The sequence below is a fragment of the Hipposideros armiger genome, unplaced genomic scaffold, assembly GCF_001890085.2.
Source record: "Hipposideros armiger isolate ML-2016 unplaced genomic scaffold, ASM189008v1 scaffold_1196, whole genome shotgun sequence".
Lineage (NCBI taxonomy): Eukaryota > Metazoa > Chordata > Mammalia > Chiroptera > Hipposideridae > Hipposideros > Hipposideros armiger.
In genome coordinates, this window is record NW_017732546.1 from 180,773 (window position 1) to 203,476 (window position 22,704).

General features: G+C 44.1%; 1 protein-coding gene across 1 annotated transcript in view; it reads left to right on the plus strand.

The window, feature by feature from the left end:
• The window catches only part of DHX35 (DEAH-box helicase 35), a 71,713-nt gene that overhangs the window by 37,465 nt on the left and 11,544 nt on the right, over positions 1-22,704 (plus strand). The window contains 9 exon segments of the mRNA XM_019632931.1: positions 383-541; positions 2,462-2,672; positions 6,483-6,607; positions 10,281-10,335; positions 13,806-13,901; positions 15,763-15,857; positions 17,707-17,784; positions 19,428-19,557; positions 22,501-22,582. Coding sequence (XP_019488476.1) covers positions 383-541; positions 2,462-2,672; positions 6,483-6,607; positions 10,281-10,335; positions 13,806-13,901; positions 15,763-15,857; positions 17,707-17,784; positions 19,428-19,557; positions 22,501-22,582 — 1,031 coding nt within the window.

Consider the following 22,704-nt stretch of genomic DNA (forward strand, 5'->3'; position numbering starts at 1 on the left):
TCCGGTAATCTTTCCTTGGAAAAGCTCCCTGCAATTTTATATGCCACAACTTGTTCATACGTATTCCATGCTTTGTTTGCCACGCTTGCTAAAAGCTGAGTAAAATCATCATTGTTTTTGTTCATCATGAACTTTTCTTCCCACTGCCGATAGTACAGATGTCAGTAATTCCTATGACAGTTGCACGTTTTCACCCCGTAGGCACCGCTGTTTGATAGCATTTGATTTAAATCCCACCCCAGAGTGAAATGTGATTGAGCGGAAAGTCACGAATCTGACCGCAGTTCAAATCCTGACCCCAACTTTCATTTTCTTTCATATGACGAACTGACATGCTTCAAATTCGTCCCAGTTTCCTTGATTCCTGGTTCGATGTTTTTAGGAGGAGGTGGAAACTGTCGTGTCTATGCTGATCGAGCAGGCTCGAGCACTAGGGCGGACTGGGATGCAGAGGCACCTCCGGATTCTCCCCATGTATGCAGGACTGCCATCCTTTGAGCAAATGAAAGTGTTTGAACGGGTGTCGCGCAGTGTCAGAAAGGTGAGACTAACCCAGTGACCAAGGGTGTTTGCAGCCGTCTGTAATCATGTTGGTGCCTCTTTGTTATGCACCGGACATTTTTTAGTTAAAGTGAAACTTGCTAAACAGGAGGTTGCTTTAAGAATATCAGATCCATGTTTCTGTGCACTCAGGAAATAATGTTATGCGAAGATTTCTAAACCTGTCCCACAGAAGGGTCCCTGTGATGGTGATGATCAGAGCAAGTGACATCTTTGCCTCTTTCCTGCCTGCCTAACGTTTCCCCATGACAGTACTACCTTGGCTTGAGGGACTATCTCGGTGGATTGGGATCAGTCAGGCACAACAGAGCAGTTACTACAAATGGTTCCAATGCCATTGGCTTGAAGCATCAGCTTGTCTGTAGAGCCATGTTTAAGTCAATTAACTCAAGGTGTGGCCGAAAAATATTTAAGCCTTGAAATTGGGGTGGGGAAGGGTGTGGTGGGAAGCATTTGAAGGCACAAGCAGGCAGCCAGTCTGCTTCACGCTCATCACCCCCCTGGGCCTGACTCTGCTGTCCCTTCCATTACACGAGGCAGGCACAGAAGTGGTGTGGAGTTGGCTTAGAGCAGCTAATCATCAGCAGGTGGCAGAGAATACAGCAGGTGAGGGATGGTCTGAGGATTGGCTCCCAGTTCAGACCACTGGGAAGTCAGTGCTCCGCCTCCTGGCCGTGGGGATGGAGCAACTCGAGTTTGCCCGGTCAGGTGTGCAGTACGGCCAACCAGTCCAGAGGCCTGGGTCCCGCGCCTGAGTTACTCTGTGTTCTGGGATGAAGTCCTCAACCTCAAAGCCTGCTCCTCAGCTGTAAAACAGGAATAATCCCTTTCAGATAGATGACTTTATAGCATAAAATCTTCAATGTCTGTTCTGTAATAATGGTAGGAAGATTTTTATAAAATGATAGATGGAAACGAGCCTTAAAGGAAGTTCTAAGTGCACCCTGTACATATCCCCTGCCGCTTCAAACCCTCCAGGGGCAGCGTCCAGTGCAATTGGAATAAAATGCACACAGCTCACGGCAGCCCAGAGACTGCGCGGTCTGTCCCTGCCTCCCTCCGATTCATCTTGCACTTAGTCTGGACTCTGGCTGCACTGGCCGCTTTCCTTTCCTTCAGCTGTTTCTTCTGCCTGGGTCTCTGTAGGGTTGGCTGCTTCTTGTAACTCAGGTCTCAGCTCAAAATCACCTTTTAGAGAGGCTTTCCCTGGCCATCCAATCTAAAGTAGCACACCCCATTATTATACTATATAATAAACACCTTAAATGCCACATGATATTGCATTATTACTTTGTTTTGCTTTCTTCATAGCATTTGTCACTCTCTGAAGTTATCTAGTTGTTTACGTTTACTGCTTCTCCACCCAAACACCCTAGAATGCAGAACCTGGGAGAGCCAGGGTTTTGTCTTTCTTGTTCATCCTACATCCCAAGCACTTTGGACAGGGCCTGATAGAGCACAGACCCTCAGAAAATAGCCAGAATGTGGGTGAATGAAGGAATATCCATGTACAAGGTAGTGATTTACGTTGGTTGTGCAAAGGGCAGAAATTAACATTTGTTGAATATTTACTGTGGGCCAAGTACCGAACTTTAATCACTTTATGTATATTTCACATTTAATCCCCTCTACAACCCTGAAAGGGGGGTAAGTATTATTACATAGGTAAGGAACCGTGCGCAGGAGGTTCACGAACTTGCCCAAAGTCACACGGCTAGGGAGCATTCAAACCCAGGGCCCCCTGACCCTAAAACTCATGCTTTTTCCTGTATCCTAAACTGCCTCTTATAGCTTCTCCAGTGTCAAAAAAATAGCTTTAAATCTTTCAGGATTTTGAATAGTTTATTAAAAGTGAAAACCAAATAACTCATTTTGACCCTTCTTTCTGTGGGGAACTTAGGTGATAGTGGCCACCAATGTGGCGGAAACCTCCATTACAGTCAGCGGGATTGTATATGTGATCGACTGTGGCTTCGTGAAACTCCGAGCTTACAATCCCAGGACAGCCATTGAGTGCTTGGTGGTGGTCCCAGTGTCCCAGGCATCAGCCAACCAGCGAGCAGGACGTGGTGGCCGCAACCGCTCGGGAAAATGTTACCGCCTTTATACAGGTTAGTATGGCTTTCCTTAAGGGTTTTTGACTTTCTCAGTCTGCCGGCGCATTGGAGAGTATTACAGATATGTACCCTCCGTGAGCAGGACTTTACATAAAATCCAGACCTCCCCTCTGTAACCTGGCCCCCACCACCTTCTAAACACAACACTTGTGGCTACTGCTCCCCAGTGGCCAGCACTCACCCATGAGTCACCAATTATGTGCCATCCCTGCTCTAACTCAGTGACTGGGCTTCCCTGTCTGCAGCCCTGTGACCCTGGAGCTCGGACTGCGTGTCTCAGGTCCGTCCTTCCCTGTCACTTAGCTTAATGTGCTGTCTTCTTGTTCTGAGATCCCTGAATCCTGTGTCCATCTTTATCTCTGGTTCAGAGCACCTTCGCAGAGCTAAAATGGCAAGATCTATCGTGAGACTCACTAAGAGAATCGCGGGTCAGCTCCCACTCTGGGCCATGCACCACGCTAGGCTCTGAAGGAGTGAAGGAAATCCGTAAAGGAGCCTTCTGTCCAGCTGGAAGGCAGCTTCACCGACAGACGCTGTGATGGCCCAGAGCTGTTCTTTCTCTCTGCACTTCTCTTTTGTGGGGGATGGTTCCAAGATTTCTCTCAACTGCCCAGACTTAGTTTTCACATCATTTTGAATTCCTCTCTCTGTCCAGTGTGCAGTCATTTACCAGATCCGGGGGGTTTATCATTTATCTCTTCTTGCCTTTCTTGTTACCATCACCCTTGTTCAGTCCTTGACATTAATTATTCTTTCTTTCAGCAAATGTTTACAGAGCACCTGCTGTATGCTAGGCGTGGTGCTAGGGTTTGGAGATGTAGGACAAGGTGAGACATGGTTTGTGCCACATGTGGTTACTGACAGCTGGTGGTAGAGGCAGACCCACAAACAGATCGGCGTATTATGGTGTGATAGGGTCACCATAGTGGAATGAGCCTTGGAGGCAGAGAGCAGGGAGTTGTCCTGCGGGGGAAGGTTGCACAATCGGGTATTTGGGCCTGATCTCATTGGCAGCCCAGGTGAAGGGATAGCAGGGGAGGTTAGATTTCAGCACACCACGCAGAGGGATCGAAATGAACAAGGACTTGGAGGGGGATACGGAGTGTTCATGGGAGGAAGGGAAAAGGCAGAACCTGAGGCTAGAGAGGTCAGGGACTTCCAGTACTGAAGGTGCTGAGAAAGAATGAATGGAGCGGAGAGAGGGGAACCAGAGCTGAAAGGCATCCTGAAATTCAGAGGAGGAGAAAGTTTTGAGATATTTAAAAGGAATTTATTGACGTGAAATTCACAAACGTTTAAACCATTTTAAATTGAACAGTTCAATGGCGTTTATTATGTTCACAATGAACAACCACCACCTCTGTCTAATTTCAGAACATTTCCATCCCTCCAAAGTAAAATCTTTTATCCATTGAGTACCTTCTCCCCATTCCTCCATGCCCCCAGCCCCTGGCGACCACCAATCTTTCTTTTGTCTCTATGGATTTATCTGTTTGGGATATTTTGTATAAATGGGATCATACAGTATGTGACCCTTTGTGTCTTGCTTTTTTTCACTTAGCGTGATGAATGCTAAATGTCTTCCAGGCTCATCTACATTGTATCAACACTTCACTCTTTTTTATGGCTGAATAATATTCCACTGTATGGATAGACCACATTTTGTTTGTCCATTCACCAGTGGATGGTTGTTTCTACCTTTTGGCTAATATGAATAGTTGCTCCTATGAACACGTGTGTATATATGTGCTTGTTTGAATATCTGTTTTTAATTCTTTTAGGTAATCCCCTGAGAGTGGACTTGTGGGGTCAGATTAGTATTCTGTTTTAACTTTTTGAGGAACTTAAGTTATTTTTAAAGAGGAAATGGCCAGCATCATCTCATGCTCCAAAGAAGTCAAATAGAATGCAGACTAAAGATCGGTATACGTACTTGGTTAGGTCACTGGCTTCCTTAGCTTGAGCTGCTTTAGTGGAGGTGGGTTGGGAAGGCCCGTAGACAGTAATGGGTGCAGTAGACCTAGCCTCTAGGTTTTCTTGGCTAGCCTATTTCTGAATGAGCTTTCTGAGAGTGCGGCTCTGAGCAGGTTACCAACTGTTCAAACCCTTAAGAGTTTCTCAGAACCTTCCACGACTCTTTCTCAGCTCATCTTCTCCCGTTATCCACCTACCCCTTCCTTACGCTGCATCCCAGCGGACCTACACTTCCTGGATATACCTTCTGTTTTCCCACATCCCCCTCTCATTCCTTGGGTATTTTCCCTTGCGCTGTTTCCCCTGCCCAGCGCATTCTCCTCATCCTTCAATTCCTCTCTCAAATGGCAACTTCTTCGTGAAGATACCTCAGATGCCTTCTTCCAGCGGCTGTGCTTCCTCCTCCCCTGAGCCTCCCTTTCCCTTTGGGAGAACCACCCACTGGGACCAGGTCTCAGAGATCCCTCTTTCGGGTCTTGGTCCCAGGCCCATTCATGTCACTGAAGCTTCTGAAAGCCCTTGGCCTAGGGCTCCAGTAGCGCCTGGCCCAGTGCCTCACACACTCGGGTCCTCAGTAGAGTTAGCTGAGTGCCGTTGAACTCAGAAGTGCCCACTTCCTGTTAGCGTCTTCTCAGCAGGGCTGTCCCCTTCCTGATCACTTTGCTTCTTCCTTGGTCAGCAGGGTACTTGGAAAATGTGGTTATCCGAACAAGCAGAGCTAGCCCCCAAAAGGCTCTTGAAACTCAAAAGTTACGCCTCTGTCCCATTTGGAACTTCCAGATATTGCCCATTAATCCAGAACCTTCCAGTGAGACCCGTGCATTTGGCTGTTGGTAGCAGTCAGTCCACAGAATATTGGCGCTCTTTTCTCAGAGGAGACCTTATTGAAGTTCTTGTAATAGTGCTGTTTCCCCATGACACCTTTTGCTTTGGTTTGCTTTTTCTCTGGTTAACTAAAGCTTTCTGATCTGAATGGAAGTTGGGCCACCCTTGTGTTAAGAAGTGTGTGTGCAGTAAAGACTGACTGATGTAGGAGGGTTCTGTGGGTGGAGCGTTCTCTGTATAATCCATAAGCTTTCTGACTACGTCAAACATGATTTAATCTCTTCCTGCCTCTTTTTTTCCCACTCTTTTTGTCTAGCTTTTATAAAAAGGCCTCTCAAAGCCTCTTTCTCTCCCTCCCTCCTCCCCTGTTCCTCCCATCTTGGCACCTCTGTACCTTATGGTGCTTTTTCTTGGTAGAAGTCACTCTGTGTTCCTGATGGGGCATGTAAGCATTCATTAATCTATTCAAGGGCAACATTGTGTCCTGGGTGTGACGTGTGTGCCTGGCACAATGATTTTAAAAGTTAGATTTGGACAGTTTTTGCTCTTTATACGATTTGGTCATTTGTTATATTCTGGTTACTACTTGGTGATTTATTTTGCACTTGTTCTTTGCTTATATGTACTCTGCTTGCCTTTTTGACTTACTCCATCCTGAATGGAGGTAGTGGTAACTGGGCACCGAGTGATTCAGCAAGTACTTGTTGCATGGATTTAATATTTTGCTGACAAAAAAGCACATTTAAAAAAGCATCCTGAAGTAAAAGGACAGACTTTTGTCCTTTTGTGACGATATATTGTTTATAAAGATAGAAATTGCTAAAATATTGTTTTAAATAGAGTGGTCTTTGCTAAATATGAAACAACTTTATATCATGATATCACATGCATCTGATCCTGGAATCCTACAGCCTCTTGTTAGAGAAGGAAACGTGTTCTTTTGGCCTGATGATTGCATTGGATCGTCACCTTTGACCCCACACAGTTCTGATTTCCTATCCTCAGAGGAAACCTTTGAGAAGCTTCCTCAGTCCACTGTTCCCGAGATGCAACGGAGCAATTTGGCACCTGTCATCCTGCAGCTGAAAGCGCTTGGGATTGACAACGTCCTCAGGTTCCACTTCATGTCGGTAAGTCCTGCCTTCTGCCTGGGGCCACAGGGCGGCTGGAGGACTTGCAGGGGAATGTCCTTGTTCGAGACCCTGTCGCCTTGCTTTTTCCGCTTTGCTTGTATGTTGCGTGCCTGCTTTGCGCCGGGCCCTATGCAGGGAGGGTGTGGGGGAATACCACCCCACCAGGCAGGCACAATTCCTGTTCTTGTCTGCTGGGGAAGAGAGACAAGTAACAGGTGATTACAGCGCACGTGCCCAGTGCTGGGAGAGACATATCTCCGTTAGTCATGTGCGAGGTAAGACCTGAAACCCAAGTGGGATTTTACCAGCTCCGCGGAGGTGGAGAGGTCCAAGGCAGTGAGTATGTGTTGGGCTGTGCGAAAGAGTGTCACAGCTGGGGAAGCCAGGAGGGCTGTGGTAGAGCTGCAGGGGAGGTGGCTGATTGCGTTTCCAGTTATTTCCTAGGGCAACTTTCCAGGCGTGGAATTATTGGGTCCAAAGGCCATAGGTGTTTTGTAGGTCCTTGACATGGGCCAGATTGCTTTACAGGTGTAAACTCCAGCCGTGTATGAAAGACTCATTGTACCCCTGCCACGCCATGTTATTTTCTGTTAGAGTTTTGCTAATTTGATGGATGGTGGGGAGGGAGAAAGGAAGGGAGGACAAATTTTATCTGTACCTTATTATTTTGGTTTTTCTCATAAGGTAATTAAACAAAAAACTATTGCCCACTTTATACTTCTGCACTAAGCCATTTATCTGTTAGAATTAGTGTTTATTAGTGATCTTCAAGAGTCTTTTAACTATTAAAGACATTAACCTTTGCCTAGAGTATTTCTTGCAAGTAGTTTTTCTAGTTACTTGTATTTTGCCTTTTTATTGGGTTTTTTTTTTTTTTTTAGCTGAGCCATCTTGACACCTGTTGGCATTTCAGCTCAGGCCGGGAATCGAACTGCTGTTGCTCAGAGCTCGCACTCTTGAGCAAGCTCTTAACCAACTGAGCCACTCGGCCGGCCCTGTTTTTTTTTGTTTTTAATGTGCAGATATTCTAAACATTTCCACAGTGAAATCTTTCTGTCTTTGCCTCTGTGACTTCTTCTGTTATTCTTGGGCTTTATGAAACACTTCCCCATAACTAGGTCAGTTAGTTAATAAATATACATTCGTATTTTCTTGAATTTTTATGATTTGATGACTTGCATTTTAACTGTTCCAACTGTATAGGTAAGTGGTGTGGCAGGTCTGGATTCTTGGATAATAAAGTCCCTAGTGCCACATAGCTCATGATAAACTAGGCAAATGAAGGAATAGAAAAATATCAATCTCCCTCCCAAAGAAAGCAATTATGTTTGCCGTAAGTCTGGAGAAAATATATCCTTTGTTTATTTGGTGTATAGCGCAAGAACTTATAAAGAATAGACGAGCAGTAAATGCAAATTCAAAGCTTGTGGAAAGCCTCTAGATTAAAGGAAAACATAACGGCAAAAGTGATGGATCAACATCTCAAAAACTACAAAGAGGTTTCAAACATTGTTTAGAATAAATCAAATATCCACTGACGGAAAAGCTGAAGGAAATAGTCAATTAGTGTCAGAAGATGCTCCACTTCCCTAGAAGAGAGAAGAACAAATTGAAGTAGCTGTGAAGTACCACTTCGCACTAATTTAATGATCAAGCGTAAAGAGAAGTGATAAAATCCAAAGCTGACCCAATTTGGGAAAAGGGTTTCATACTCTTTCAGTCCTCATGGAGGACTTCCTGGCAGCATTTTATGAGCTGTAGAAATGCCTGGTATTTCTTCTCAGGGAAATTTCTCCTGAAAAAGTAATTCTGAAGCAGAAAGGAGAAGGGGAAGGGGAAGAGGAAGGGGAGGAAGGGGGAGAGGGAGGGGAGGGGGAGTGGGAAGGGAAGAAGAAAGTACATGTATGATGTTTATAGCATCATTTTATATTAAATTAAAAATATAAATAATGAAAGCCATGAACTTTGGACAACTGAAAAACAAGGGAAATACATACAAATTCACCTTCATGTAGACCCGTCTGGTTATTTTCCCCTGAAATGGTGTTTTTTTGTTTTTTTTTAAAATTAAAATCACAAGGTACATATACTTTTGTGTGTTTAGCAATGTTAATTATAGTAGCAAAGAACTGAAAATAATTCAGTTGCCCAATAGTAAGAAAATTACTTATTGTACAGGGTATGACCTTGTTAGAATATTATGCAGCTATCCCAAGTCCTCACTGGGAAGTTTCTGTGGGTACAAGAAACAATGAAAACAGAAAGCCATACAAGTGAAAAAACGAGCTAAAATTATACATACACAGTCCCTCCAAAGCAGTGTTTGCATATGATGCCAAATCAGATGAGGCCATAGAGATGTAGTAAACGTGTTTAGGTAAAAATACTATGGATCTGATTGGGGTGTGGGAGGGGTTTGTTTCATTTTGTTTTGTTTTTTGATTGATGATAAAGTCAAAGAGCAGAATTCTTAGGGGACTTAGTGACTGACTACAAATAGGGCCAAGGACTGAAAGGAGTCATAGAAGATCTTGTTTGTTTTGTTCAGTGCTTCGTTGATTCCTCTTGTGTCTCCTGTGATCTCAGTGTGAAAGATCCCCAGAGGAATTAACCTCCATTTAGGTGCTGTATACATGGCCTCTTTGTAAAGTAGGATGTCAGTGGCCTTGAGGAAAGCTAGTGAATCAGTTACATGATTTAGTCAACAAGGACTTGTTGACTCCCCTTTGTGTAGTGAATCAGGGCTAGTTCCTACCTGCCGTCATCACCAATTTAAAAAGTACAGCTTTGTTCCTTGGCCATCAGCGGGTGGGGTTGACTGGAAACAAATGAGACCCGAGATCGGTTTCTGGCTTTGCCACCAACTACCTATATGGCCTTGTTCAAATGTCTTTTATTGTTATTCCCTTTGCTCATCTGTAAAACTGAACTAAAACAGTGTGATACTCAAAATGCATTTGTTACATGAGTGTATTTAGGGAAAAAAAAGTGCTGCGTAGTTTGAAAAAGTACTATAATGTATTACCTGGCTTATTATAAATGAAATAATTCAGCAGAAAATAGTAACGATGCTTGGCACGTACTAGAGGCTCAGTCAAGATTTGTGGAAGGAAAGAAGGATGCACGGGTTTACAGAATCAGACTGAAGGTCACAATATCAGCTTTGCTTAACTTCAGATTATCTAGCATTCTCTGTCATTTTTCAGGAATTTCAATTCCCCCGTATGACAGTCACTTCCTAGAGGCAAGGCCTGGAGCTGGGCTGGGTGATGCAAAACAGATCAATCACCAACCAGTACTGCAGGATCCTGGGGCTTCTATGGAGCAGGAGGCTGAGACTTCAGTAAAAACTAGAACTGTCTGCTGAGAGTTTAGGGAAAACAAGGAGGTAGTTCACAGCAAGGACCCATCGCTTCTGATGGAGTAAATAAAGCACGAGGGAGAGCGTCAAAGGAAGTGTTTGATCAGACTGAGATTCAAGACCAAGCAGCACTAAGGATGCTGAGAAGAGGAAGCACATTTCAAGGGGCACTGACATCATGAATAGAAGCCTGGAGGTTGGGAAGTATGGGTACATAGAGAGAAGAGTGGATTTAAGCAGGAAATGGTCACCTTTTTATGTCTGCTATGCGAACACATTAATTTAGGAGTATTTTAATGTTTTTCACAGCCCCCTCCAGCACAGTCGATGGTTCAAGCGTTGGAGTTACTTTATGCTCTGGGAGGTACGCCTGTCTCTTATTATTATGTGTTCTCTGATCTGTTTTAACATGTGATATTAATTAGGTTGTATTCACTTTAGGGCTCTTAATGTCTTCAGGAATGGGATTGGTTCTCCCCATAGGTATAATCCTCTTAATGACACTCAGGCTTTATGGAAATGAGACAGTGGAACCATAACTAGATGAATAGTACATGAAGTCCAAGCATGGCAATGAATTTATAAAGCATGTCAGTACTTTTACGCTGTTAGTAACCATCCCCAGAGCCACCCTCCTGAACAATTCCAGAAGATTCCCCACCAGTATTTTGGATGTTACCTCTCTAGGCCTTCTTCTCTGCCCTTTCACTCCAGCCCGAAATCCATGGCTCAGCGTTCTCTCCCTCACTCTTTCATTCCATTCCTGGAGTGCCCTGTGGGGAATTGGGTAGAATACCAGCCTGTGGTATTGTTTGGGCAAGAAAACACCAAGTTATGGAGGAACGTGTATTCTTGTTGTTATCTGAAAATGTGGTGTTTACCTTAAGACAGAGAAAATTGTCGCCGGAATTCACCTTTTCAGGAAGTACCTGATCTTTGCTGTGAATGTTGCTCCAAGTGAAGATAATGTCCATTTTGGTATTAAGTTTTAGTGGAGGTTTTGTCCTTTGAGATTCTTTTTTTTTTTTCTTTTAGCATCTTTACTGAGGTGTAATTCACCCATTTAGAATGTACAGTTCTGTAGTTTTTAGTATACTCACAGGGTTGTATAACCATCACCACAAGTTTAGAATATTTAGGACATTTTCATCACCCCCGAAAGAAACCTGTACCCATTAACACTCGCTTCTCATTCTGTCTTCCCTCCCCCTCCCAGCCCCAGGCAACCACTGTCTACTTTCTATATAGATTTGTCTATTCTGGACGTTTCATATAAATGGAACCATATAATATGTGGTATTTTATGATTGGCTTCTTTCATTCAGCATGATGTTTTCAAGATACATCTATGTTTTATTAATATTAATAGCACATATTAATACTTCGTTTCTTTTTATTGCTGAATAATATTCTATTGTATGGACATACCACATATTATTCTTATCCACTCTTTGGCTGGTGGACATTTGGGCTCGTTTTGGCTAATATACATAATGCTGCCACAGACATTCATGTACAAGTGTTTGGTGGACATTCCCACTAGCAGTGTGTGAGGGCTCCAATTTCTCTACATAATAACAAGTTACCAATACTTGTTATTATCTGTCTTTTGTATTATAGTGACCCTAGTGGATATGAAATGATATCTCGTGGTTTTGATTTGTGTTGTCCTACTGACTAATGGTGTTGAGCACTTTTTCATATTCTTACTGCCTGTTTGTATATCTTTGGAGAAATATCTATTTAAATCTTTGGTCCATTTTGACCTTTGGGGTATTATCTTTTTATTGTTGAGTTGGAGTTCTTGATATATTGTGGGTACAAGTTTCTCTTTAGATCGGTGATTTATAAATATTTCTCCCATTCTATGGGTTGGCTTTCACTTTTTTTTTTTAATTTTAATATTTTTCCACTTAGGCTTTCACTTTTTTGATGGTATCGTTTGCAGTACAAAAGTTTTAAGTTTTGAGTAGTTCAATTTACTTATTTTTTCTTGGTCACTTGTGATGTCGTATCTAAGAAACCATTGCCTAACCTGCAGGCTTGAAGATTTTTCTCCTAGGTTTTCTTTGAAGAGTTTTTACAGTTTTAGCTCTTACATTTAGTAGATCTATGATCCATTTTGAGTTGATTTTTTGTATGGAGTGACTAAGAATCTGTCTTCATTGATCGTATTTGTAATATTTCCCTGTGAAGGAATAGCCAGTTACTGATTTAAAAGATCTTCAGCGATTCAAAAGGCTTTTAGGTTGGGTCTGCATTAAGTCAGCCCAGAGTGAGTGTGTGTTGGAATAGATTTCCATCCCCTGTAATTAAGCATGTGATACCATGTTTCCCTGAAAATAAGACCGGGTCTTATTTTAATTTTTGCTCCAACAATCTACATTTATTCATGTACAAAAATCTACATTTATTCAAACAGTCATGTCTGGCTGACATCTTAACTGGGGCTTATGTTTGGGGTAGGGCTTATATTACGAGCATCCTGAAAAATCATGCTAGGGCTTGTTTCTGGTTAGGTCTTCTTTTCGGGGAAACACGGTAGAAACTGGAAAGCAAGGTTTCCTGGGATAATCCATAATAAGGAAGGGAAAACGTGACTGCATAGACATTGCTCTTATTTGTAAAGTGGATTGATTTTCATTCAATTAGAATGACATTTAAAATATTTTCTATTTCGTCACTGCCCTAAATTAGCTGGAAAAGGTAGAGGGAAACACCCAACTTCACTTAGTTTCAAGCTGAATTATCACCTTTATTTTATTTTGTTTTATTTATTTATTTATTTTTAGCTGCGCCACCCTACTACCTGTTGGCAGCTCAGCGGCAGCTCAGCTCAGGCTGGGCCTGGCATTGAACCGCTGTTGCTCAGAGCTCACACTCATGAGCGAGCTCTTAACCCTCTGAGCCACTTGGCTGGCCCTGAATTATCACCTTTAAAGAGATCGTTATATGGGAACAAAAGAGAAATGACCTTTTCCGTCTTACTCTGAGCTCTGCAGCATTTGTTTTAATACTACGTCTTGAGAAGAGTCTAAACAATAGTAAAACAACAGTCTACATCATGGGAATTCAATTCATGGATATTGGCCAGCGATAAAGAGGCAAGGAGGGGTGTGGGGGAACAGAGGGAGCCTGCCTAGGTCCATAAACTGCCCAGGAGGCAGCTGGATAAACAACAGCTCTGGTGTTGGCACCAAAGAGAGCTCTGGGCAGTGTTTAGATTCGTGGTCATGACCTTGTAATTGCTGACCTAGTAAGAGATGAACAGAGGGCGTAGGTTGCTCTCCTGGAATGTCTACGGCATGTGAGAGACTGGACATGGAAGAAGACCCCGAGGTGACAAAGAGGGAGCAGCAGGAGAGGTGGCAGAGAACCAAGAGTGTGGGGGTCCTCGAAGCTGGGGAGAGTGTTTCAAGGAGCTGCTGGAGACCCTCCGGAAATGCCTTGTTACAATATTTTGCACCATCCAGTTGTTCGGTCCTGGGAAGGAGCAGCCTGTGGGGAGCCGCGGGGCCAGAGCGTGGCTGCTGTGAGTGAGGAAGTGCGAGAGCCAGAGGAGGCCACAGGGCCGCTTCCTAGTAATGAAGGCCTTGAATGGAAGCCGTTAGAAATACCAGTTTTTAAAGCTTGAGTATCCCGGAGCTCAGTGGAGATCTTTTCTTCTTTGAGTGTCACGGCTCTCTGGTGTCACATTGAGTTTGGCAGTGCATGACCCATCTTTTGGACCCTGTTTTTCTTTAGCATGCAACATCTTTTTTTCTCTCAACACAGTGTACGTCCTCCAGCACAATGGGACATGCCTTCTGATTGTCGTTGTTGTTCTTGTGGCAGGCCTGGACAAAGACTGTCGCCTAACTGAACCGCTTGGCATGAGAATTGCAGAGTTCCCTTTGAATCCCATGTTTGCAAAAATGCTGCTTGAATCAGGTGGGTGGAGACTGGCGGTTCTCACTGAATTTATTTTGACTGTCGGAGGAGCCATTTCCCTGAATGCTGGGTGCCCTGGGGAAGAGGGTGCAGGAGATTAGAGCAGGGAAGGAGCTGTCTCCTAAAGCCGTCTGGTTTGGGGCATGTTGCTAACTTGTGATTCAGTGTCAGTCATTCATTCATTCAGTAAACACTTCTGCTTGTTTCTATGGGCCTAGCAGTAACACCTTCAGATTTTTGTTTTAACACAGGGAAGTTTTTTTTATTATTGTGGTAAAAAACGCCTAACAAAATTTACCATGTTGACCACTTTTAAATCTTCTGTGGGGCATCAGGTACGTTGACATTGTTGTTGAACCGTCACCACCATCCAGCTCCAGAATCCCTTCACCAGAATCCCTTCCGAACCGAAACTCTGTACCCACTGAACACCAACTCCCCATTCTCTCCTCCCTCCGGACCCCGCACCCACCCTTCCGCTTTCTGTCTCGATTGGACTATCCTAGCAATACCATAGAAGTGAAATCATACAATATTTGTTCTTTTGTGGCTGACTTAGTTCACTCGGTGTAATGTCTTCAAGGTTCATCCACGTTGTAGTATTTGTCAAAATGTCCCTCTGTTTTAAGGCTGACGAATAAATATTCCATCGTATGTCAGACCACATTTTGTTTATCCATCATCTGTTGATGGGCACTTAGGGAGAGTCCACCTTTGAACTTTTGTGAAGGACGCTGCTGTGACCATGGGGTGCACAGATATCTGTTCAAGTCCCTGCTTTTCACTTCTCTTGGGTATATACTTAGAGTGGGATTGCCGCATCAGCCGGGAATGCTATGTTTAATCTTTTGAGGAATCACCAAACTGTTGCCCACAGTGGCTGCACCATTTTGTATTCCCGCCACCGATGCGCAAGGGTCCCAACTTCTCTGACATCTTCAGATTCTTGTGAGGATATGAGTTAAGGGATCAGCGTGTATATGACCTGGAGATCTTCTCATACTTAGAGACACAAATCATCTAGAGACTATAGTTTGCCCACCATCCCTCCCCACCCCAGGGAAAGTAAATAGTGATTTTGTCTTGCTTTTATCTTTTGCATTAATGCAAGCTTAGAGTTGTATGTTGGCTAAGCATGGTGAAAGTTAACCGTAACTGTGTTTTAGAACAACCAGATGACCTTAGGCTTACATTGAGAAGCTTGGAGCGGGGGAGCAGATCACTCATGAGGCAGGAAACTGTGGGGAGGTGGGACTGAGGCACAGCTTGCTCTCACCAGCTAATGCCCTGGAGGGCTGATGGCTGCAGACTCTGGTCCCAGGAGCTCACAGCAGCAGCAGCCCACAGAGAGCTCCCCTGGTCTAGCTGTGCCTCAGGCCTGCCAGGTGAGATGAGCCCTCCTGAGAGGGAGGCCACCCCCGAGAAGGGCCCAGGAGCAGAGAAACAGCAGAAGAGACACAGCCCACATGTTCCCTGCCCCCTTTCCCTCTCTGGCCTTCTGCTAGGATCCTAGGTGTCCACATAAGGGAGCAGGAAGCAGCTGTGGAGCTCACCTGCCGACAGGGATGGGGCAGCTGGCCCCTGCCGGGGCTCGCAGGGAGGGTCCCACAGTGTCAGAGCTGTCGGTGGACCAATAGCACCTTCCTCAGAGCCCTTCCATGCTGCCATTCATCTGGGCCACGTGCAGGACATCCCATTTGGCAGGGTGAGTGTTTAGATATTATAAACTTAAAAAAATCAAACTCTATGTAAATAGATAATCTTAGTGTACAGCATAGTACAAGGAAAATATCGGAAAATGTCTTTCACTTCTCATTGACACGTTGTGTGATTGAAATCAAACATGCTTTTTGTTTGACAGGAAATTTTGGCTGTTCTCAGGAAATTCTAAGCATTGCAGCCATGATGCAGATCCAGAATATCTTCGTGGTCCCCTCAAACCAGAAGTCTCAGGCCGTGAGTCCTCCGTCCCCTCCCAGCTGTTCATGCCAGCCTCTTTCACTTTGCGCCGTCCTTCTTATAACTACCAGGAACTGCTGACAACAGCGCCGTGCAAATGATACCAGCGGACATTGGCGTGTTGGCTGTGTGCCCAACAGTGTGCCAAACACTTTATGTTCATGTCATTTTATCTTCATAAATCAGGGAGGTAGATACTATTACAATCACTTTTAGAGATGGAGGCACAGAAAGGTTAGGTAATCCATTCATGGTTGCACAGCCATGGTGGAGTTGCCTTTCACAGTCCAGAGCCCCAAATCTTAGTCATTGTCCTACTGACATTCCTGTAAGGGAGGCTGTCTGTTGGGCTGCTCTGGAAGCAGCTGGGTGGGCACATCAGGGACAGAAGGCGTCAGTACCAGGCTCAGCAAAGTTGATTCTGTTGCTGGAATCAAGCCAAGGTGATGATGACAAGGCCCTGCCCGAGGCCCAGGCATCGGTGATGACTGAAAGAGTGAATGTTGGAATGACTGAAGGAGAAGTTGGGATACGGAAGAGTACCACGGAGGGGAGGCATTCTGATGGAGGCAGGTCAAAGATGAGTTGAAGGTCGGTTCCTGTGGGAAGAGTCTTGCACACGGAGGGGTTGGGCTTGGATGTGGCCTGGGGCGGAGGGACACTTCCGTATGGATTGCTGTTGCCCTCCCTGACAGTTGTATAACTGTAGATTATGAAGTTTGCCTGCCTCTGTGCCCAGGTGGTTATGTCTCTTTTCTCCATATCCTGTTTGTTTCTTTGCTTTTGTATTAGGCCTTGAAGTAGTCCTGCCTCAGGACCGGCCAACTTGGTTGTAAGATGAGGAAACTGAAGTTTTGACTACTCTCTCTAAAATTGCAACACGTCCCCTCGCCCCTTGTCATCCCCATCCCCTGCTTTACTTTCCTCCTGTAGCACTTTTTTTTTTTTTTTTAGCTGAGCCATCCCGCCACCTGTTGGCAGCTCACGGCTGCTCAGCTCGGGCTGACTCGAACCACTGTTGCTCAGAGCTCAAACTCTTGAGCGAGCTCTTAACCAACTGAGCCACTCAGCCGGCCCCTCCTGTAGCACTTTTTACCACCTAATATACTAAGTATTTTGCTTATGTATCTGGCTTGTCGTGTTTCTCCCACCACTGTTTTATTCACTGTTTTATCCCAAATGCGTAGGACAGTGCCTGGCCTATAGCAGGTGATCAGTAAATGTCTGCGATTCAGTGAATGGAAGGAAGGAAGGGAGATTAATGATGTGGTATTTGATACAAGGAGGAACTTCTGAAGTTAATAAGTGTATTTGGATACTTGTATTTGTATTATATATACTGTTTCTTGAATCCATAGGAGCAGATGGCATTGCCTAGGATCTTACAGAAGGAAAAATTGAGGGCTGGAGTCTGAGTGGTAGCCTAGCAACATAGAGTGCTTACCGTGCATGAGACAGTTGGTCCCCCGCCCTCCTGGAGTTTGTATTCTGTTGGGGGCTGGGAGCAGTTCTGAAGGAGATGGCATTGACTGTGTAGAGGGGGAGAGAGACAAGAACACTAACCCATATCTAACAACAACTGTGCCAGGTACTTTCTAGTGAATTATCTGAATCTCACAGCAGTCTCGATAGACATGCTGAATATCCCGATAAGGAATATTGAGGAAGCTGAGGCCAGGAAAGGTTGAAGTAACCAGTCCGAGGTGTTTGAGGAAATGGCAGTTAGAATGGTGCAAACCAGGTCCTTCGGGCTCTACAGGCTGTGAGCTATTCCTTGTGTAACGTTACCTCCTGGTACAAGAGGCTAACAGGGGGCACCTTCTAAACACTGCTTTATTCTTTCCAGATTCGAGTGCACCGAAAATTTGCCGTGGAGGAGGGTGATCATCTCACTATGCTCAATGTTTATGAAGCATTTATCAAGGTAAGCACAGCTGTCCCTCGGAAGGTTCCCCCCCCCATACACCCATTCACGCTAGAAGCGAGGATTCCAGAAGTTCAGTTTATGAAGGAATGGCCTTTTTATTTTCCTGGTAGATTATTGCTAGTACTTCTAATCTGTGGGCTGGGCCCCTGCCTGAGTTTGTGGTGCAGTTTTGCCTGGAAGAACGCGGATCATGTCTCGCTTTTCCTCGCCTAGAGATGTGACCCACCAGTAGCAGGCTAGCAGCTTGGCCTCCCTCAGCCCTTCTCTCCTCACTGCCTTCCATCCACCCTGTGTGGACAACACTCTGCAACATTTCAATAGGAAGTTCTGTTATATTTTTTGCAAATGAACGAAGCTGAGAGCAACTTGTAGTCTTTAGTTGACTGTCTTCATGAGTTTGAGGCTGCACATAGCCACCACTCCTCCAGCTGCCAGACAAACTGTGAGAAGACATTTAGGTGAGGATCTATATGTATTCATATACCCTACCCACATTTAGCCATAGGCAATGTTAATTTTTACTGTTCTTAATATTCTGTAAAACAAAGAGCAAATAACACAACTTAAAGTTTTCACTAAAAATTTTGTTAAAAAGATAGATCGAAAGAGTTTGATGAAGACAATGAAAATGGAAACTCATATAAAGGAAAGGATATAAGGGGAAAATGAGATATTTCAAATTTTCAGTATCTTGTATTCATTGTTTTCTTTTTTTTATTAGTTTCAGGTGTACAAAACAATGTAATTGTTAGACATTTACACCCCTCACAAAGTGATAACCGCAGCCCCCCCAGTCTATCATCCCTCTGACGTCGTGTATAGCTTTGTATTCATTTCTTAAATACTTTCTTAGAATAGGAAAAATACTAAATTTTTGCTTTACCAGAGATTTAAAGAGTGATTATTCAGTTAATGAAAAGTTTTTGGAAAAATCTGCTCTCTTATTGAGATTATTAGTTATGGATTAAGTCAGTTGAAATTTGTTTGTATAAGCACAGTGTGTCACCTCCAACCTGAAGCTCCCTCTACCAGTAGAATGCGGGTACAGGTCCACGTTGCATTGCCTTCTGGGGAAGTCCTCCGTGATTTACATTTTCTTATTTAAAACACTTTCCTCTCTGGCTTAGAATATAATTTCAGAGGTACACTCCCATAGCAATAATTAATCTAAGGCGTAATGATCACACTTAAGAATGTAGAACAACATTATGCACTGTTGATAGAAAAAAAAATCATACTCTGGGAATAAATAATAGCAATTTGCAAATTATTTCTAAGTTGGCAAGTGTCATACTGCTTGCCTATATAGTCAAATAAAGAGCGCCAAGGAAGGGAAGTTGATTTACCAAAAAATCGCAGGGAAGTGGTTCTGTCTGGAGGTTCCACTCACGCAGGTATTTAAGGTTGAAAACAAGTCTGCTTGTCATTAAGTTCTCGTTTGCCCTTTAGGCAGAGAGTGAGAGCAAAGAGCAGGCAGATGGTGAGCATGCCAGCTTCTCTCTCAAGAGAGAGGGGGCACAAAATGGCCAGCTACGAGCTGACCTGAAGATCTTGTCCGTTGAGCAAGCAAATGGAGGAAGAGAAAATGAGGGTCTTCACAGTACCGCCCAAGTCAAGAACATTTCTGTGTTTTTCTCTAGCACAATAAGAACTCTCAGTGGTGCCAGGAACATTTCCTGAATTACAAGGGTCTTGTCAGAGCTGCGACTGTAAGAGAACAATTGAAAAAGCTCCTGGTGAAGTTTCAAGTGCCCAAGAAATCCAGTGAAGGTGAGAATGAACTGCCCCAACCGTTGACATAATTTTCTTTGCTCTGTTTAGTTGTGTTCTCAGAGTTCTCACTTTGGGCTCTGTGAGGCAGTTGTGTACCTTTGTCGACAAAAAGCTGCGTGGAAAAGGGACATATTTTCTCCAAGGAGGTCCATTTTTTATTTCTGAGGGCCGTTCCTACTAAAAAATTTTCATAAGCCTTAACAAGACTTAAGAATTAACACTCAGATCATTGCACATTTATAGATCATTTTCCCATGTAGGCTTTGCTAGAGAAATTACTTTTAAGTGGACAATAGTTATGTCTATTACATGTAAATTACATTTTACTTTCAGACACAGGTGTTAGTAAAGCAAGTGCTGTATGTTTAGCCCAGGCATCCGTGTGAGACAGAAGTGCCATGTGAGGGGGGGCCTCCAGCCTCTCGCAGTGACAGCGACCACCATTAGCTGAGGACACACTAGGTTCCACCATGACAGGGGTTCCACAAACCTTCTCCCCGCTGATCTCCCATTCTATGAGGTGCAGGTGATATTACCCTTATTTTGCAGATGGGTTGTCAAGTTTTAGGGAAAAGTCAAGTTCAGGACAGCGCAGCTGGTTAGCAGCAGCCTGGTCTGTGTGGCTCAGAGCCTGTACCTCTGAGGAAGAGGTGCCTTCACCTGCTCATTCATTCAGTAGTTGTCTTGAATACGGTGTGCCGGGCACTCTGCCCCTTTCTAAGCACCGCTAGTCCTTGCTAACATTTTCTAAGGGCCCATAGCAGGCCGGGCAGTGTTGTGAGTGTTTTCATATGTGATGTCATTTCATGTGCGTGACAGTCCAGTGACATGTGTACCGTTGATATTCCCATTTTATAGATGAAAGCAATGAGACGGAGAGACAGAGAGGAGCTTGCTGAAGGTCAGTCACAGCGAGCGTAGGGTGGAATCGGAACTTGAACCCAGGCGGTTTGGTTCCAGAGCCTTATTTTGCATTTATACTAAGAGCAAGTGGTTACAAAATGGCCAAGACATGGTTCTTATGCTCAGGAAACAGCGCAGTGAAGGGAAAGATGTACCCAGATAGACAAACCACTGCAGTGCGAGATTATCTGCTCTTTTAGAAGTTGCACAAGCAGACACCTCAGTGACCATGGCAGACAAATTGGCAGAGGTGGTAGGAACGCAGGGAAGAGGGAGTCCAGTGGGGGCTGGCCTGGGAGGTCTCACCATAGGCCTTGAGGGGTGGCCAGCCAGTTGAATCAGAAGCAAAGGGCGCACCAGGGAGCGAGGTCTGTGGAGACAAGTACTTGGAGTGAGCAGCATGTTGGATGCTCAGAGAACACTGATGAACGCATAACCTCACATGAGAGCGAAGCGTTGAGACCTGGGTGATTGAGTCAGGTTGGTGCCATTGATAGAAACAGGAAGCTTACAAGGGCAGCTATTTGGGGAGAAGCTAACCAAGTGCCTGCCACGTAGCAGATAGAGAATAATCTTATCTACATCCGTGTTTCTTAACCTGTTTTTGATTGTCAACCTCTTGCCCAGGAGAAAAGTTACATTAAATGGAAGTTCTTCCTAAGGAGAGAAGTTAAATACTAAGAGTGAGATTTTGTAAGGTAGGGTTGAACTTTGGAGCGCCACGACCACTGTAATATCTAAGATTTCACTCCGCTCCCCAAGGACCAATTTTCACCCCGTTTGTTCTACCTGGAAATTTCTCATGGGCAGTTAGACAAAAGGGACTGAATCTTGGGTCAGATTGTAGTTTTGGAGATGTGGTTTTGAGATTTATCAATCCTGTACTAAGGAACAATAGAGAAAATCATGGAAACTCAATCAATTTCATGCAAATTTAAAATGTCTAGACGTTAAAGAAAAAGAAAACAAATAGTGAGAAATGTTTTCAGCAGACATGAGATAAAAAATTCAAAACTTTTTTTACAGAATGAGTTCATTTAACGTATTAAGAAAAAAAAACAAAACACTTATTTCCAAGTTGAAAAATGGGAAAAGGAATGGAACAGAAAATTCATAAAAGAAGAAATATTGGAGTAATCAAATAAATGTGCAATAAAAGAAGGGGTACCTTTTTGCCAAACACTGCTGATAAGAATGCAGTGAAACTCACATTCTCATAACATTGTTGATGGCTTTGTAAATACCACTTTTTGGGAGCTTATTTACCAACAAATTATTTCGTTGAATCTAAAACACCATCATGTTTTGGGCATGCCATTATTTTATATACTACTAACTAAGAAAGAAAAAAAGGCTGTCAATTATAGTTATAAAACACTATTCTGATTTTAGTGAGTTAAAGTGGAAAAACAGAGAAAGTCTTAGAATTGGTGAAATTTGGTATGTCATAATTTATACAAATGACACTATGCTTTTGCACAATCATTTGGAATGTATCTTGTGGAAATCATCTAATAAATGGGAAGTCTTTATCCTTGGATAATGTTTACTATAGCAATATAGATGCCAATTAAAATGGGGATATTTGAAAATTTTGAAGAATTACACACCAGCTGAAATAATGTGGTGTCGTGTCCCAGTTTGTCTTATGGAAGGAACATCATTCCCACAAGATGCTCTCCTCAAAAGGCGTCCCTGAGGTTGCTGGCCAGCCAGCAGAGCGCTTTCTTAGGTTCTGGTGCCCAGCCTTGGTCTCGGCATCTGTGGCCTGGGGAGAAGGGAGGTCCCCAGGTAAAGGAGCAGTCCAGCATGTTTCTCTCAGCAGCCATTGTGGGAGGGTGGGGACCTCCATAGATGGTGGCCTGACAGGTACCCAGCACTGGGAAGCATGGGGCTGGGGCTGATTCAGGAGCTGGTTGCAAGGTGGCTGGAGGTAGCCTGGGGGCACGGGGGTGGGGCCTCACAGCACAGGCCCAGCATGCAGAGCACACGGCAGGCGAGGGCCTCATCCATCACTCTGTTTGCCTCCTTGTGCAGGAGATCCAGACCCGGTTCTGAGGTGCATCGTTTCGGGATTCTTTGCCAATGCAGCGAGGTTTCATTCTACGGGAGCTTATAGGTAACACCATACTTTGTGAAGTCATTGATTCAAGGAGAAACCTTAAAAATGATCCAAACCCCATAGAAAGCTGATGTGCAGGGAAAGGAGAGAATTTAAAGCATTTTTCTTTTATTTATATC